Source organism: Podarcis erhardii (assembly GCF_964252035.2).
Source record: "Podarcis erhardii genome assembly, chromosome: 8".
Taxonomy (NCBI): domain Eukaryota; kingdom Metazoa; phylum Chordata; class Lepidosauria; order Squamata; family Lacertidae; genus Podarcis; species Podarcis erhardii.
In genome coordinates, this window is record NC_138499.1 from 2,854,917 (window position 1) to 2,872,332 (window position 17,416).

A 17,416-nucleotide genomic window follows, 5' to 3' on the forward strand; every position below is an offset into this window, starting at 1 on the left:
CTTTCCCCTCAAAGAAAACTCTGCTCAGGAAAGAAAAAGAAAACTGTCCTCTCCCTCGTGTCTCCAAAGTCCGCAGGAACTTCGCCTCTCTCGGGACAAAGTCAGGCATGAGATTTAAGCCCCTCAACCAACAATCCCCCAATTGGCTTTGAAACACCAGAGCCATCTATCAGCAACCACCTCCCTTAGCTCTGCATTTTGGCACCCTTGGGAAAACCACACTGGCCAAGTGGTCCAAGCTTGAGGTGGCAAAGTTTCATAGGGACTGGGGTGCAGATCTATATCTTAGATTTCTACCTGGTCTCTCTCCCTGCTTCCAGGTGAAGCCAGCACAGCCACGCTGCGCCTGGGACCCAGGCAAACGTTTCTGCAGTGCAGGCCAACGGAGCTGAATTAGGAGCTGGTGAAAGTCTGAAAGGGAAAAGCTCCTTTATTGGAAAAAAAATAAAACCACAAAGCTGCGCTCCTGGGCTGTGTGGGAGACTGGGGTAGCCTTCATCTCGCAAACCCCACTTCTTACATAAAACAAGCGGGCAGTCCCTCTGGACAAATCCAGCCGAGCCTTTGCCTGTCTGTCTCGGTGCTGTGTCTTCCTGAGTTAGTCGCCAGGGTGGCTTCGAATCCCTGAGGCGTGTGTGGCCGAGGCATCATCCGCTGCGCAGGGCTCTGCTTGAAGGTGTTGCCGTCCTCACAACCTGGGCTTGATCTGCAAAGGCTTCCCTGGGAGAAAAGCAAAGCAAAGAGAGAGTTGTTTGTTATCAAAAGGAAAAGAGGCCTGAACTCTTACAACCTGGCATCAATCACTGATATCATCTGCAGGAGCATCACTGGTCATTTTTTTGAGTTGGGGAGTCTCGTTTGACAACAATGAGAAACTGAGCCTTCAGTGTCATCAGCCCTGTCCCGTGGAACTCTCTGCCACTGGAGATTCAGCAGGCACCCTCTGCGCCAACTTTTAAACTGAAACCTTTTGATTCCTCCAGGCCTATGCAGGCAATTAAGAATGCATCCTTCCACAATGGGTAAGTGATATTGGTTTTTAAACGGTTTAATTGTATGTTTTAAAATTTTTAGTGCTGCAAACCCATTGGGTATATATATTTATGAAACAGTGGCATGGAAATATTTTCATAAATAAACCAAAAGCGAGAAGGACACCCCCCTCTCCCTCACCTTGAAAATGCTGCCTGACCTGAGCAATGGTTGCCCTGATGTTGCACCTCATCTGCTTGCCATCCATTCCGTACAAGGCCCAGTTTTCATTTGTCAAATCCTGACACACACACACACACACCCTTTGCCACATCTGCCAAGCCCCCTGGGCTACTAGTCCACAGCGAGGCAGGTGGACTGATGCATCTGCAAAGCTCTTGGGAAAGTGAGGTTATCCCAGGCACCATTCTGACTGCCTAACCTCGAAAATGGACATTGTACCGATGGAAATGCAGGTGGCGCTGTGGGTTAAACCACAGAGCCTAGGACTTGCTGATCAGAAGGTCGCGGTTCAAATCCCCGCGACGGGGTGAGCTCCCGTTGCTCGGTCCCAGCTCCTGCCAACCTAGCAGTTCGAAAGCACCTCAAAGTGCAAGTAGATAAATAGGTACCACTCCGGCAGGAAGGGGAACGGCGTTTCCATGCGCTGCTCTGGTTCGCCAGAAGGGGCTTAGTCCTGCTGGCCACATGAACCGGAAGCTGTACGCCGGCTCCCTTGACCAATAAAGTGAGATGAGTGCTTCAACCCCAGAGTCGGCCACGACTGGACCTAATGGTCAGGGGTCCCTTTACCTTTACCCCTGGAAAAGGTTGGGAGAAGGGCAACCAGAGGGAGGATGGGCCGACTGCCCTTGGAGGAAAGGGTGCAGCGTTTGGGAGAAAAGGAGAGGAAGGGTCTTAGGTTCAAATAAAAGGGAGTTTATTTTTTTAACTCAGGAAGGAAACCTGGTGCCCGCTGTCATTGCCATTACCCTTCCCCAGAGCTATAGTGCACGGGGAACTCCATGCGGGGAACTCCATCCAGCTCAACGTCATTTACACTGGCAGGAGAGCTCAGTGGGTAGAGCATGAGACTCTTACTCTCAGGGTCGTGGGTTCGCGTCCCATGTTGGGCAAAAGGTTCCTGCATGTAAGGGGGGTTGGACTAGATGACCCTTGGGGTCCCAACTCTGCAATTCTGCGATTCTTGTCACCGGAAATCAGAGCACCTTAAGCCCTGCAGAGAAGGAGCGATTCACTTTCAAAGACTCCAACACTCCTGGCTCCACACACATTAAACGGCAGGGTGAATTAGCAGGATGGATGCGGCGAAGGGCTCAAGTTTGCTGACAAGGTCAAGCTGCTCAGGATGACAAAATGCTGAACGCTAGAACTGGAAGAAGCAGCGTCCCGGGGAAGAGGATGGCGGGTCTTAACAAGCCAGGAGAGGCGGGGAAACTTTCAGGCTGACGGAGGGGCTGCTCAGGGAAGCGACTTTGTGGGCAGAGGGCCAGACTTGGGTTCGAATTACGGCTTAGTTGTGAAACCCATTCAGCGGCCTGCAGCCTCCTTCTCTTTCTCCCTCTGCCTGACCTACCTCACAGGGCTCCTGGGAGGATAAATTGGGGATGGAGGGAAACACATTGCCCTGACTTCCTTGGAGAAACAGCAGGATAAGAATGTAGGAATAGAAGTAAACAATACATTTAAGAACCCTGCTGAAAATACTGACTTCCGGTGAAACTTCTCACACCTAGAATTTCAAAATGTGCTTTGTGCATTTGATGAACTGAAGGGGACAGGGAAAAACCTTCAGAATTTATTCAAAACCTTTTTAAAAAACTTTAATTTCTCAGTTACCAGATATGTTGAGAAAACTCTTTGAGATTTGGTGGGAGGGTGTTCCACAGGGCAGGCGCCACCACCGAGAAGGCCCTCTACCTGGTTCCCTGTAACTTGGCTTCTCACAGGGAGGGAACTGCCAGAAGGCCCTTGGCGCTGGACCTCCGTGTCCGGGCAGAATGATGGGGGTGGAGACGCTCCTTCAGATACACTGAACTAAAAAGTCACAAACGCTGTTCTTCAGATCAATGTTTCACGCGATCTCTCTCTCTTTGATAAAACGAACACATGCCTATCCTTTCAGATGTCAGTTGCCCAGAGCAAGTGACTAAGAGGGTTAGAAACGATAATCTTGCTTCTGAAGGTGCATTTAGAGCAAGGGGCAGCCATGGCTGCCCAGATCCCGTTGGACTTCAGCCCCCCATCAGCCCCCAGCCAGCACAGCCAACCACCAGGCATTATGGGAGATGCAGTCTAGTGACACCAGGAGACCCACAGGTCCCCATTCCTGGTTTAGAGACAGAATCCAGGGGTGTGGGGAGGGAGGGGTCCAGGGGCGGTTGCCCCGGGTGCAAAATTGTTAGGGGCGCAAATTTCCACTTGTTTCTAATTTCCACTTGTTCAGCACATTCCCTCTCTTTTCCTGATATAAGAAGAGCCCTGTCGGATGAAGCCAATGGGCCATCTCGTCCAGCATTCTGCTCCCCCAGGATATGGAAGAAGCGCAAGCAGGAAATAATAATAATAATAATAATAATAATAATAATAATAATAATAATAATATATTATTTATACCCCGCCCATCTGGCTGAGTTTCCCCTGCACGAAAGCAACTCTCCTCTCTGGTGGCTTCCAGCAAATGGTATTCAGAAGCGTTTTTGCCTCCACCTGTGGAGCCAGAGCACAGCCATCCTGGCTAATGACCCTTGAAAGCCCTTTTTTCCATAAATTTGTCCATCTAGATTGGTGGCCATCCCTGCTTCTTGTGGCAGGGAGTTCCACAGCTGAACAATGAGCTGCGTGAAAAAGGACTTTATTTTGTCTGTCCTGAACTTTCCAACATTCAGCTTCCTTCCATGTCCACGAGTTCTAGTATTAGGAGAGAGGAAGAAAAAATCTTTCTCCGTCCGGTTTTGCAAACTTCTATCATGTTGTCTTTTCTCTAAACAGAAAAGCCACAAACGCTGCAACCTTCCTTCAGATCACTGTTCCACATGATCTCTCTCTCTCTCTCTCTCTCTCTCTTTGACAGGCACCAGAAGCTGGGATGTGCAGAGGGTGTGCAAATCATAAATGAGGAAGGGGCTCGATCTGAGGAGGGGGCGACTGCCCAGCTTGGCCCCCTGTAGCGGCTCAGATCAGGGACTGATGGATGTCTCGAAGGCCTGAGAAGCAGGGACGGGTTTTACGTTACGTTGCCTGCCAAGTCGCAAGGCTTCAGGTTTCCAAACTGGTCCCGCTGCCTGGAAAAGAACAAGGGACACCCATCTCCATCGCCGCCCCCCCCAGCACCGAACTTAACCCGGGTGTCACGGCCCCTGATGGAATGATGCTGCCTTTTGAGGGTCTGGGTCGGTTCCAAGAAGGATCTAGGCTTTATATTGGGAAAGGCCTTTCGTGCCGGAGATTCTTCACGTAGACCCCGCTGGGCTCCCCTGCTGAGAAACCACGGGTCCCTCCTGCAGCAGCGCCACCGAAGATGCATGAGGAACGTGGCAAAGTCTCCTCCCCGCCTTTTAAAACTTGGTTAGACAAACTTTGGGCAGGGCTGTAAGTGGAGGTGGCATTGATGCATGGCTTTTTGAGCTAATTTATGTAAAATAAAGAGGGCTCATTTAGAACCTTTCCACCCTTAATATAACAACCATACATCAGAGGGAGGCCTGGCAGTCGCCCCCGACTTGGCCATTAGTCACCTGCGACACCGGCTAATGCCGTGGAAAAGGAGTCAGCAGCAGGGGAGCAGACCTCTGGGTGCCCAGCCATGTGGGGGCGCGAGAGGCACCGAGGAGGCGGCAGATCCGTCAAGGTCAAGAGGAGAGCAGGGATCCTTCTAGATCGGGCTTCCTCAGCCCTCCAGATGTTTTTTGCCTACAACTCCTATGATCCCTAGCTAGCAGGACCACAGTGGTCAGGGATGCTGGGAATTGTAGTCTCAAAACATCTGGAAGGCCAAGGTTGAGGAGGCCTGTTCTAGATGGTCTTCAAGGGCTTTAAGCAAAGGCTGGGCATCTCAGGGTTACTGTTGCACTGGGCCCCCTCCAGCCATCCTTTCTACCGTGCATTCAGGATGATCTTTACTTCGGAGAAAAGGCAATGACAAGGTGTCATGGTATGGTGTTTCTCAATCTTGGGCATAGCTGTCAACCATCCCTTATTTGGCCGGAAAGTCCCTTATCCCAGCGCTGTGACCCGCTGCTGTCCCTTATTGATGATATCCCTTAAATTTCCCGGGTTTCAAAGGAAGCAGCTCCTCTCCCTCCCTCCCTCCCTCCCTGCCGGCCAGGGAGGAGGGAGGCTCCAACTGTGTTGTTTGTGCTCCGGTCCATGGGGTCATGAAGAGTCGGACACCACTAAATGACTAAACAACAACTATTAACAGTGTACCTCCAGAGGCTAACATTACAGATCAGACTTCCACAGCACAATAAATATGCAACACGGTCGCTCCAGCAACTACCCCTTCATCAGGGAGGACCCTTAGATAAATAATAAAAAAAAGAAGAGGGGGAGATTTACAGCTGCAAGATGAGACCGGCGATATTTCCTAAGCCGTAATATTGGCAGCTTTTCGTTTATGCTCGAAGACGGTGCGGATAAAAGAAGAATAGCTCGAGAGCGAGGGAGGGTGCTGCCATGGGATGCAAGTGAAGAGGGAGTTAGTTGCCATTCATGTCAGCCCCACTTTCCCCCCTGGGGGGCTGGTGGCAGAGGGCTTTTTAATCGCATTGTTTCTTCCTTCCCCTGAAGGACAGCGCTCCTCGTAAATCCAGGCGTGGAGTTGGGGGGGGGGAGAGCGCATGATGTTATTTATTTATTTATTTATTTACGAGGTGCTATGAAATTCTTACAGGCACACTGTAAAATCGTCTGTCACTTCCCCGCCCCAGAGTCTCCCCCCCCCCCCAACGACGAGAGGCCCTGACGGAACATTAAACAGCTAAAAACTCTCATCTGTGTTCTGGTTGGACTTAATTATGAATTGCAAACAGAGAGGGGAGAATTTTAAAAACGTACTAAAAGGAAGCAACGCGTACGCGAGACGAGGAGGGTGGACGCCCGGAATTCTAACCAGATTTAGATTAATTTGGTTCCGCTTCTGCCCTCTTGACCCACCCACTCTCCTTTGAATCACGGCTGCTTTCCCTAACCCTTGTCACACTTGCATGTTTGCGTGCACAAGTTGGTACGGGAGAGAGAGCATTGTTGTTGTTTAGTCGTTTAGTCATGTCCGACTCTTTGTGACCCCCTGGACCAGAGCACGCCGGGCACTCCTGTCTTCCACTGCCTCCCGCAGTCTGGTCAAACTCATGCTGGTAGCTTCGAGAACACTGTTCCACCATCTCGTCCTCTGTCTTCCCCTTCTCCTTGTGTCCTCCATCTTTCCCAACATCAAGGTCTCTTCCAGGGAGTCTTCTCTTCTCATGAGGTGGCCAAAGTCTTGGAGCCTCAGCTTCAGGATTTGTCCTTCCAGTGAGCACTCAGGGCTGATTTCCTTCAGAATGGAGAGGTTTGATCTTCTTGCAGTCCATGGGACTCTCAAGAGTCTCCTCCAGCACCAGAATTCAAAAGCATCCATTCTTCAGCGATCAGCCTTCTTTATGGTCCAGCTCTCACTTCCATACATCACTACTGGGAAAACCAGAGCTTTTACTATACGGACCTTTGTTGGCAAGGTGATGTCTATGCCTATGACATACCCTCCAACATTTCTCCAATGAAAACAGGCACATCCTATTCCATAACAATGGTTTTACTATTCATATCCTGCTCATCTGACTGGGTTGCCCCAGCCACTCTGAGCGGCTTCCAACATATATAAGAACATAACAAAACATTAAACCCCCTCCCTATACAGGGCTGCTTTCAGATGGGTCGTGGGTTGGACAACTCCATACTCTCCATCATTTCTCGGATGAAAAGAGGGACGTCCGAATGAAAAATGGAACAATCCGATATCAAATCAGAAACCGGGGCAGCTTCTGTAAATCCAGGACTGTCCCTGGAAAATAGAGGCATTTGGAGGGTCTGGTATAATGAAGGCGGCAGGTGAGCTTCCCTGGGGAGAGCATTCCACAGATGGGGGGCCACTGCAGAAAAGGCCCCGTTCTCGTGTTGCCACCCTCTGGATCTCTCGAGGAGGAGGCATATGAAGAAGGGCCTGGGATGATGACCACAGAGGTTCATACGGGGAGAGGCAGTCCTTAAGGCTTCCCCTGGCCTAGAGAGTCTGGCGTAGCTATTTTAGGTGTTCCCATACGCCTGGAATTTCCTGGACACAGCTGGAATTCTGTACAGTGGACGTTCGGGTTGGGGACGTGATCCGTGTGGGATGCATATTCGCAACCTGCAGCGGCATGTCTATGCACGCATGGGTTGCGATTTGGCGCTTCTGTGCATGAGCGACCGCTGAAATCCAGAAGTAACCTGTTCCGCTACTTCCAGGTTTTGGCAGTCCGTAACCCGAAAAAAAGCAACCTGAAGCGGCTGTAACCCAAGGTATGACTGTAGTTGGAAGAAGTGTCTAGGTAGAAATCGGAAGTGTTTATTTTAGTGAATTTCACGGAATCTGCATTAAAGATATGCAAAGGGCGGGGGGGGGGGCGCTAAACAACTAAAAAAATAAAAATAAACTTGTGTCCGGATTTTTCGCTTTTTGAAATATGGCGGCCCTAATTAAGACTGAGCAGAGTCCTGCAAGGATGGTCAATTAGGTTGGCGAGCACAGGGACAGCAGAGTCTTCTTGGTGGTGGTCCCACCGTTCTGGACCTCCCTTCCTGCAGAATGGTAGGAGGACCCTTCAAGCAGAGGCCTTCAAACATTCTGGTCGCCTCGCCTCAAAAATGATACTGTAGAGTTGGAAAAGGTTCAGAAAAGGGCCACCAAAAAGATCAAGGGGATGGAGGAAATGATACAGCGTTGGGGAACCTTTTAGCTTAGAGAAAAGGCGAATAAGAGGCGACATGGCAGGAGTTTATAAAACTAAAGAAGCAGATGCGGTTGGAATGACTTTGATGTAACTGCAGCGTATTGAACCTGGTGCAGCGCTCTGTCCCCACGATAACCCTGGAAGGTGGAGCAGCATCTTTTTGTTTGTTGCAGATGAGGAACGGGGGCCAAGACGGTGACTTGGTCAAGCCCCCAGTGGGGTTTTAAACGCAGCGTCTCTTTGGAGAATGGGAGGAGGGCCAGGGAAATCTCCCAATTTCAGCAAAGAGACCCACCGAGTATTAATGGTCTCAGAATCAATACAGGATATGCAAAAAGAGGAAGACTAATCTGAATGAGTAATCATTTTGAAATGCAACACCATCCATTATAAAACACGAGGACAGCAAATGAAGGAATATCCAGAAAGCAGAAGCCTGGTGCCGCTTCAATGAACAGGCTTCGAGGTTTGCTGTCATTTATCAAAGAGTTTTGCAGACAGGGAGGGGGGTTCATTCTTGGGTGGCCCGATAAATATCCTGCATTGAGCTGAATAAGAGGAAAGGACTATACCTCTGGCCTAGCTCTTGGAAGGCAGCGTCCCTGCAGAAACTACAGCAAGCCCCCTGCCGCCCGCCCGCCCGCCCCTCGGTTAAAGTTCCTGGTAGATCGTTCAAATTGTGCGATCCATCTTGGTGGCAGACGACGCAGTCACTCACTTGTTCCTGCCACCCTCCGTATCTCGGGAGCGGCACAATCTATCTTCCGGGAACCAGGTATATAATTTCTAGTTAGTGAAAGCTCCGCTAAGAAGCCCCTTTTTCATTATGATGATTGAACAGCTTCGAGCAAAGGAGACTGCAAGGCTGGGAAGGAGAGCGGGAGCCAGCCGCTGCGGCGGAAACCCGAGTCGCTTCTGCTGAGCTTGTCACGCCAGCGAGAGAATTCATGCTTCCAAGATGCTCTCGTGCTTTTCATGAAAACCAACACACATTTTTCCTGGGCCTGAGCGGCAGAAGCAGAAACCAAGCTGCAGCGCTCTGCCGAAATGGTTGGCTTCTGTTCTTCAACAAACAGCTCTCCGTAGGGCAGGCTGCCCCAATGTGGCAACCCCTCAGAAGAAGAGGAGTTTGGACTTGATATCCCACTTTATCACTACCCTAAGGAGTCTCAAAAGGGACACAGGTGGCGCTGTGGGTTAAACCACAGAGCCTAGGACTTGCTGATCAGAAGGTCGGCGGTTCAAATCCCCATGACGGGGTGAGCTCCCGTTGCTCGGTCCCTGCTCCTGCCAACCTAGCAGTTCAAAAGCACGTCAAAGTGCAAGTAGATAAATAGGTACTGCTCCGGCGAGAAGGTAAACGGCGTTTCCATGCGCTGCTCTGGTTTGCCAGAAGCGGCTTAGTCATGCTGGCCACATGACCCAGAAGCTGTACGCCAGCTCCCTCGGCCAGTAAAGCGAGATGAGTGCCGCAACCCCAGAGTCGGCCACAACTGGACCTAATGGTCAGGGGTCCCTTTACCTTTAAGGAGTCTCAAAGCGACTCACAATCTCCTTTCCCTTCCTCCCCCACAACAAACACTCTGTGAGGTGAGTGGGGCTGAGAGACGTCAGAGAAGTGTGACTGGTCCAAGGTCACCCAGCAGCTGCACATGGAGGAGCAGGGAATCAAACCCGGTTCACCAGATTACAAGTCCACTGCTCTTAACCACTACACCACACTGCCTCACAGTGTGAGTTGATGTAAAAACCTCACCTCGGCAAGGATATTGTAGAGTTGGAAAAGGTTTGGAAAAGAGCAACCAAAATGATTCAGGGGATTCTTCCCTATGAATAAAGGTAAAGGTAAAGGTAAAGGGACCCCTGACCATTAGGTCCAGTCGTGACCAGCTCTGGGGCTGCGGTGCTCATCTCGCTTTATTGGCCGAGGGAGCCGACGTATAGCTTCCAGGTCATGTGGCCAGCATGACTAAGCCGCTTCTGGCAAACCAGAGCAGCGCACGGAAACGCCGTTTACCTTCTCGCCGGAGCAGAACCTATTTATCTACTTGCACTTTGACATGCTTTTGAACTGCTAGGTTGGCAGGAGCAGGGACCGAGCAACGGGAGCTCACCCCGTTGCGGGGATTCGAACCGCCAACCTTCTGATAGGCAAGTCCTAGGCTCTGTGGTTTAACCCACAGTGCCACCCGTGTCCCAATAGGTTACTATTATTTATTAAATTTATATACCAATCTTCCTTGGAAGATCAAGGGGCGGTTGACGGTACAGTCATACCTTGGGTTGAAGAAGCTTCGGGTTGAGCATTTTCAGGTTGTGCTCCGCAGTGACCCGGAAGTAACGGAGCGCATTACTTCCGGGTCTCGCCGCTTGCACATGCGCTTAAAATGAACTCCCGTGCATGCATGGAAGTGGCAAATCGCGACCTGCGCATGCGCGGACACGGGTTGTGTTCGCTTCAGGATGTGATCGGGGCTCCAGAATGGATCCCGTTCGCATCCAGAGGGACCACTGTATAGAAACACAAAATACATGATGCCACAATAACAAAAATATCTGGGACTTTTTAGCTCCGAGACAAGGCGAGCAAGAGGAAACATGATAGAAGCTTAGAAAATTCATCATGGCATGGAGATAGTGGAAAGAGTAAAGTTTTCCCGCCTCTCCCAGAACACTAGATCTTGCGGACATCCTAGGAAGCTGAATGCTGGGAGCCAGGACAGAAAGAAGGAAGGCCTTCTTCACATAGCTCCTACAAACTTGGATGTCTTTTGTAAAAAATAATAATTAATGCATTAAAAAAAATTCATTAAGGAACAAAAAATTGCTTCAGAACACCAGTTGCTGGAAACCACAGGAGGATTTTGCTCGAATCCTGTTTGCAGGTTTCCCAAAAGAGGCATCTGTGAAGACTGGATGCTGTTTTTATTTTCCAAAATGTCTGGATGCTGCCAGGTGAGGGAAGGCTGCTTTAGAGACATCAATTGGAGCTCTTCTTTCGTGGGGAGTGCTTACCAGGACTCACCAAAGAAACACAGCAACTGCCCAGGTCGGAGGGATATTTGAAAATGGAAAGAGAAGCTCCTCGCTGAAAGAGCCCAAATCCAGCCACCGCTCCAAAGCAGACTGGAAGGTCAAATCCTGAGCTGCCCAAGTCCACAATCCAAACATCCCTCACAGTTCAGAAACCTAAACTGTGCATTGCTCTTGTTTTATTTGTATCACGCTCTATGCAGAATGAATAAGATACAGAGACCAACCTTCAAAAACAAAATGTGGCGTTCCTTTTTCTTTAAAGCACTCCGGAGATTTTTTTCCTTTAAATCTTGCTTGTTTAGCTTGCCTCCAGGTGACTGAAAAATCCCTCATTTTGTCTATTTAATTAGGCAACAGTTCACCATTTGCACACAGGCCTGGGTGAAGGAGATGACTTTAAGACGGTGAATTCAAAGCTAAAAAACGATTGCCCAAAGAGCTGATAAACGCACTTCTTAGAAATGCTACTAAAACGATTTATCCCTAGCTGGTAAATGCATGCCCAAATATTTCACGTTGCCTCTGGAAGATATTCACATTTAGGCCTTGATTAAACTCGGGGTGAAAGGGGGGAGGGAGTGCTTGCGTGTGTGAAAACAGCCACCAAGAATGTCTCCCCACGTGACGTTGTTGCTCAGAGATGATGCATCACTTAAAACACCTCAGAGGGCATTCTAGGTTATTCTTGGAGGTCATAGCAGGACACAGAGGAGGAGGAGAAGGACTGCAAGTTGCTGGAAGCCACGGGAGCAGAGAGGGCTCTTGTGCTCAGATTTTTCTTGCAGGTTTCCCACAGGTATCTGATTGGCCACTGTGAGAACAGGGGGCTGGACTAGATGGGCCCCTGGCCTGATCCAGTTGGGGAAGGATAGTTTAACCTTTCCCACTCCCATGCACAGTTTTATAATAATATAATAATTTGTACCCCGCCCATCTGGTTGGGTTTCCCCAGCCACTCTGGGCGGCTTCCAACACAATATTAAAATACAGTAATATACCAAACATTAAAAGCTTCCCTAAACAGGGCTGCCTTCAGATGTCTTCTAAAAGTCTGGTAGTTGTTCTTCTCTTTGACATCTGGTGGGAGGGCGTTCCACAGGACAGGCGCCACCACCAAGAAGGCCCTCTGCCTGGTTCCCTGTAACTTGGCTTCTCGCAGCGAAGGAACCGCCAGAAGGCCCTAGGCACTGGACTTCAGCGTCCGGGCAGAACAATGGGGGTGGAGACGCTCTTTCAGGGATAATGGACTGAGGCCGGGCCGAGGCTGAAGATGGCTATCATTTCTCCTCTCCATCTTTATCACCTCTCACTCAGGGCAAAAGCTGGTTGCTGATGGAATACAAGCCATGCTGCCTCTGTTTCGCCTCTGTGGCTCAACCTGAAGGTGGAGAGGAAGCCTCAGTTTCTCCCTGAGGCTGACGCTCCGGGTGTCTGCGTTTTGCCCCCCCTGAATCAGGGCCTATTATGTAGGAGCCAGCTCTCATGGCCGTGGTGGAGAAAGAGACCGCCAGAGGTAATCCAGCCAGCAGAATGACGGAATCCCCCAAGCATTTTGCTGGCCGCTTGGGCAGGGCGGCGGTTAGCACAAATCTCTGGTGACAGTGGGCTTGTATGCTTCACGGCCCCTCAATTCCACTTGTCAACTCATTCACAAACACAATGGTTCCGTCTCGCGACTCACTGGCCATAAAATGCAGCAGATGAGCTCCCTGTTAGCTGACAGGATGCAGCCAAACATGAAGCGGGCGGGGAGTGATCCATTACGGGCCACCAGGAGCGGAAACCGACAGCAGCCCCAGGAAAGGCCGCCACAGACTGCAGCTCCAGAGAAAAGGGTCTTGTTGGGGGTCTTCTCTGCCTCCTATCATGCTGTTCCACCATTCTCCCAAGAGGCCAGGGGGCTCCAGTTCTGGCTGTCATGTGTCAGGAACGGTAGATCTCAGTTCTGGCCCCTCACTTCCATTCGTCTTCCTGCAAGCTCACGGCGTCTTTCTGCATGCACCTGGAGGCGCAATTTGGGATCCTGGGAATCATCTTGTTTGCCTGAAATCAAAAGTCAAGGTTCTAGCTCTCACACACTTATTCTGCATGTGTGTGGTTTGAACACCTGGAACAATGAACACTACTCAGAACACTTTCTGTGAAGCCTTGCTGGGTGAGATCAGTTTGGAAATCCTGTTTGCAACTGACTCTTTCTGCCTTTGGTCTTGCCCTGCCCTTCTGACTTACAGGATTCCTGCTTAGCTACCTGACCAGAAGCCTGACAGAGCAGAGTTTGCAGAGTGAGTCCCAAGCCTGCTGAGAGTGAGAGGGATGGGGCAGAGAGAGAGAGAGAGAGAGAGAGAGAGATGCAACTACATTGCAGCTCTACAAATTCGCAGTTTGGGCACCAGAGACCTCAGCTTCCAACCTGTAAAATGGGAATGGCATCCTCCTGCATAGGACAGCTGGCTGAGCTAATGCAAAAACTCTCTTTGTAAATGAAAAGCAGCTTTTCAAATGAGAAACAGCAAGTAACAGGAGGAAGCGCCTCTCTTGACAGCAGAACAAAAGTTTCCTTCTTTCACTGTGTACAACGTTCATCCTCACAGTAAAACAAAACAAAACAAAACAAAACAGTAGTGACCAGGTGGTCAATTCAAGAGTCACCCTCGGAGTGTTTTCTGCAGCTGGGGCCAGTGCCACTTCTAATTTGCATCAATCTTGCTGGCTGGGGATGGAGAAAGGGGCTGCTTTTATGAACCCTCTCCTCCTCCACTGCCTCCTGTGGGAGGGAGTTCCACAGTTAAACCATGTGCTACATGAAGAAGTCCTTCCTCTTCTCTGTCCTAAATCTTCCAGTCTTCAGCTTTATTTTATGTCCACGAGTTCTGGTGTTATGAGAGAGAGAGAGAGAGAGAGAGAGAGAGAGAGAGAGAGAGAGAGAGAGAGATTCCTCTCTGCACTTTCTCCATGTCATTCATCAGGATATAAACTTCTACAAGTTCTTGCCATGAGAGAGGAAGAACAACTTTCCTCTACCCACTTTCTCCATATCATATCCTTCTATCAGATTTCTTCTCCAAAGTGGCCTTTGCATAAAGACAGCTCGCTCAAAGGCTTGGCATCCATTCTGCTTCTCGCCTTGAGACTTCTTTTTACCATCATCCATTCTCTGTCCTCTTTGTTGTCCTGATACAACTTCACCCCACCTGCAGCCTGCCTGTGTTTTCAGTGGTGGGGCTTAAGCCTTTGGACTTAAGTCTTCCACTCCAGCCTCAAATCTGTCAGGGATTCTTTAGCTGCGATTCCTGCATTGTGGGGGTTGGACTAGATAGCTCTTGGGGTCCCTTCCGACTCCCCATTTCTATGACTCTATGATGCATCTCAGTTCCAACGACTCCGATGCCAAGTAAATAACTAGCGTGGGAGGGTGGTGAATCTGGGGTTGTCAGATGCAGCCACTGGAACAGGAAATATTTCCAAGTCTCTCAAGTGAGATTTTAATGCCCTTTTCTCTGCGTACAGGGATGCAAAGGCTCTGCGTTGCAAGAGGAAAGAGCTTTTGAAGACCGTTCCACGATTAATCCAGAAAAAGTGAGGATCACAGGCCCGCCAAATGTGGGAGGCTTGGCAGATTTGAAAGTTGCCAACAAATCAATAAGGAGAGAGGAGATGATTGGGGGTGCGTGCGCTGCAGACACAATTAGAGGCACACAAATGAAGAGATCAGAAAGCACATTCTCAAAGAGTTCCCTGGGGGACGGGAAGGCACGGGTTGCATTCTGAACGCGAGCTGGCTAGGGAGCAAAGGGGGTGGGCAGAAAGTTAAAAAAATTGACATGAGTCATGATAGAGCCTCCATGGGTCAGGGTAGTGTACCTTTGACTACCGTGGGCCAATGGGACATGGCTCTGGCACCAGGCCCAGCCTAAAAACTTCCCACACAGCTTCTTGCATGTGTTTCTCCCCGTAAAATAATTCCGATTCTTCAGAATCGCAGCTATTTCTTCCTTTGCTGCCACATTTGTAGGCAGCAACGCTTCTGAGCACCAGTTGTGGAAACCACAGGGGGAAAGATGGCTCTTGTGCTCAGATCCTGTTTGCTGGTTTACCATAATGAGCATCTGGTGAGAACCTGGTGAGAACAGGATACTGGAATGGACGGCCCATTGGCCTGGTCCAGAAGGGCTCTTAAAGGTAAAGGTAAAAGGTAAAGGGACTGACCATTAGGTCCAGTCGTGACCGACTCTGGGGTTGCGGCGCTCCTCTTGCTTTACTGGCCGAGGGAGCCGGCGTGCAGCTTCCGGGTCATGTGGCCAGCATGACTAAGCCACTTCTGACGAACCAGAGCAGTGCACGGAAACACCGTTTACCTTCCCGCCGGAGTGGTACCTATTTATCTACTTGCACTTTGACATGCTTTCAAACTGCTAGGTTGGCAGGAGCAGGGACCGGGCAACGGGAGCTCACCCCGTCGCGGGGATTCAAACAGCTGACCTTCTGATCGGCAAGTCCTAGGCTCTGTGGTTTAACTCACAGTGCCGCCCGCGTCCCAGAAGGGCTCTTAGGTCCTTTTAAAAACTAGTTCCAAGACCTAGTAGTTCTGGAGGTAACCTGAATGTTTGCAGGCCATGTCTGCAAAAAGCAGCATTGCTCCGGGGTGTGTGTGTGTTTGTGTGCATTTTCATGGCTCCGGGTCCTTTCTTCTCAAGGAATCAAAATTCCCCCTCCTGCCATGCACTGCTCTTTGCCAAAAAGATTCTACATTTGAGAAAGATTCAAGAAGCGCACAAACTAAGGGTCAGTCTGAAATGAATGGAATCACTAAAGTAGGTCTGTTAATTTCAGTTGGTCTACTCTGAGCAACCCTGAGGGAAGTCACACAAGCCACCTCAAACAATTTGTTCTTAAGTGCAGAATCTGCGTTTTCCGACAGGGGAGTTTCTGTCCCAGGGAGGGGCCGGCAGGCAGGCAAGCGAGAACGGACAGACAAGACATCCGCCGCTCCACGAATGTGCACACGCTACCTGCAGCTTGATAGACTCTGCATTAGGAAAGCAATTATATTAGAGGTTTGTTAACTCAATTATGAAAGTAGTTTGTGATGCTTTTTAATTAACTCATTTCTGCACGCCTGATGGAGCATGGGTTTGCCAGCGTGGATTTGCCAGATGAGACAGAGCCCCGATGAGGGGACTGGGCCGTGGTGTGAAATTGGGAAACGGAGGGAGGCAGTGGTGTGCCTGGGTGTGTCGGAACACACACGGAAGGATGGAGGCAGAGAGCTCAGCCCACTGGGGCCTTTTCCTGCCTCGCTGAAATGAATCGGCACATCTGAGGCCTCTGACAGCCGACTCCAGACTCCACAGGTCTCCCTGCAATCAATGGGCATTTCTAAAAACTCTGAACATGAATTGCTGTGGACCCAGGCAGTTGTGGAAGAAGCTGTGCCACTTACTTACTTTTCCTATTTAACGTTTTGCCTTAACAAGAGTCCTGGTGAACTTAAAAACCTGGCATATTACTTACTATTTTTGTTTGTACCTAATGAGGTATTAGGGACGTGGGTGGCGCTGTGGGTTAAAACAGAGAGCCCAGGACTTGCCGATCAGAAGGTCGGCGGTTCGAATCCCCGTGATGGGGTGAGCTCCCGTTGCTCGGTCCCTGCTCCTGCCAACCTAGCAGTTCGAAAGCACGTGAAAGTGCAAGTAGATAAATAGGTACCGCTCTGGCGGGAAGGTAAACGGCGTTTCCGTGTGCTGCTTTGGTTCGCCAGAAGCGGCTTAGTCATGCTGGCCACATGACCCAGAAGCTGTACGCCGGCTCCCTCGGCCAATAAAGCGAGATGAGCGCCGCAACCCCAGAGTCGGTCATGACTGGACCTAATGGTCAGGGGTCCCTTTACCTTTAATGAGGTATTATTTTAATATTCCTCCATGAAATTAGGGAGGGGGGGATGTCTCTAAGCCTACGCTGTTGCTAGAACAGCTGCAAAATCCCCACAGATGCTAACGGAATTGCTGCAGGATAGAGACGGCTGGAACTATCAGGGGCGATTCTACCTGCCTTGCCCCCTCCTGCCCCACCTGGAACCCTTAAAAGGAGGAGCTGCAGTTTAAGTGCTTATTCTTGCTCTCTCTTGATGGTTTCATGGGGAATAATCGCTTGCCTTTCTGGTAGGAAAACGAATGCATTTTGATACTTATGAAATGGAAAGATTTATTTTGATAGTTATTGATTTCCATTCTGTCGCATGTGCATTGATAGGTTTGTATTCGCATCTGCATTGTTTCTGAGCCGCCTTGGGGTTTTTTTGGGATATTAATAAATAAGACAGGAATGAGATTCAAACCCCTGCCCTCTCCTGCCCATCTGTCCCCCCACCCATTTTATGTCCCTCCCCTGCATCTGTTTCAGCAGAGCGGAGCCCCAGA

The 17,416-nt window shown here is 50.0% G+C and overlaps 1 protein-coding gene across 1 annotated transcript in view; it reads right to left on the reverse strand.

The window, feature by feature from the left end:
• Positions 1-412: 412 nt before the first annotated feature.
• Positions 413-17,416, reverse strand: part of ZC3H3 (zinc finger CCCH-type containing 3) — a 264,865-nt gene continuing 247,861 nt past the window's right edge. The window contains exon 12 of the mRNA XM_081874112.1: positions 413-720. Coding sequence (XP_081730238.1) covers positions 689-720 — 32 coding nt within the window. The 3' untranslated portion in view covers positions 413-688. The remainder of the gene's footprint in view (positions 721-17,416) is intronic.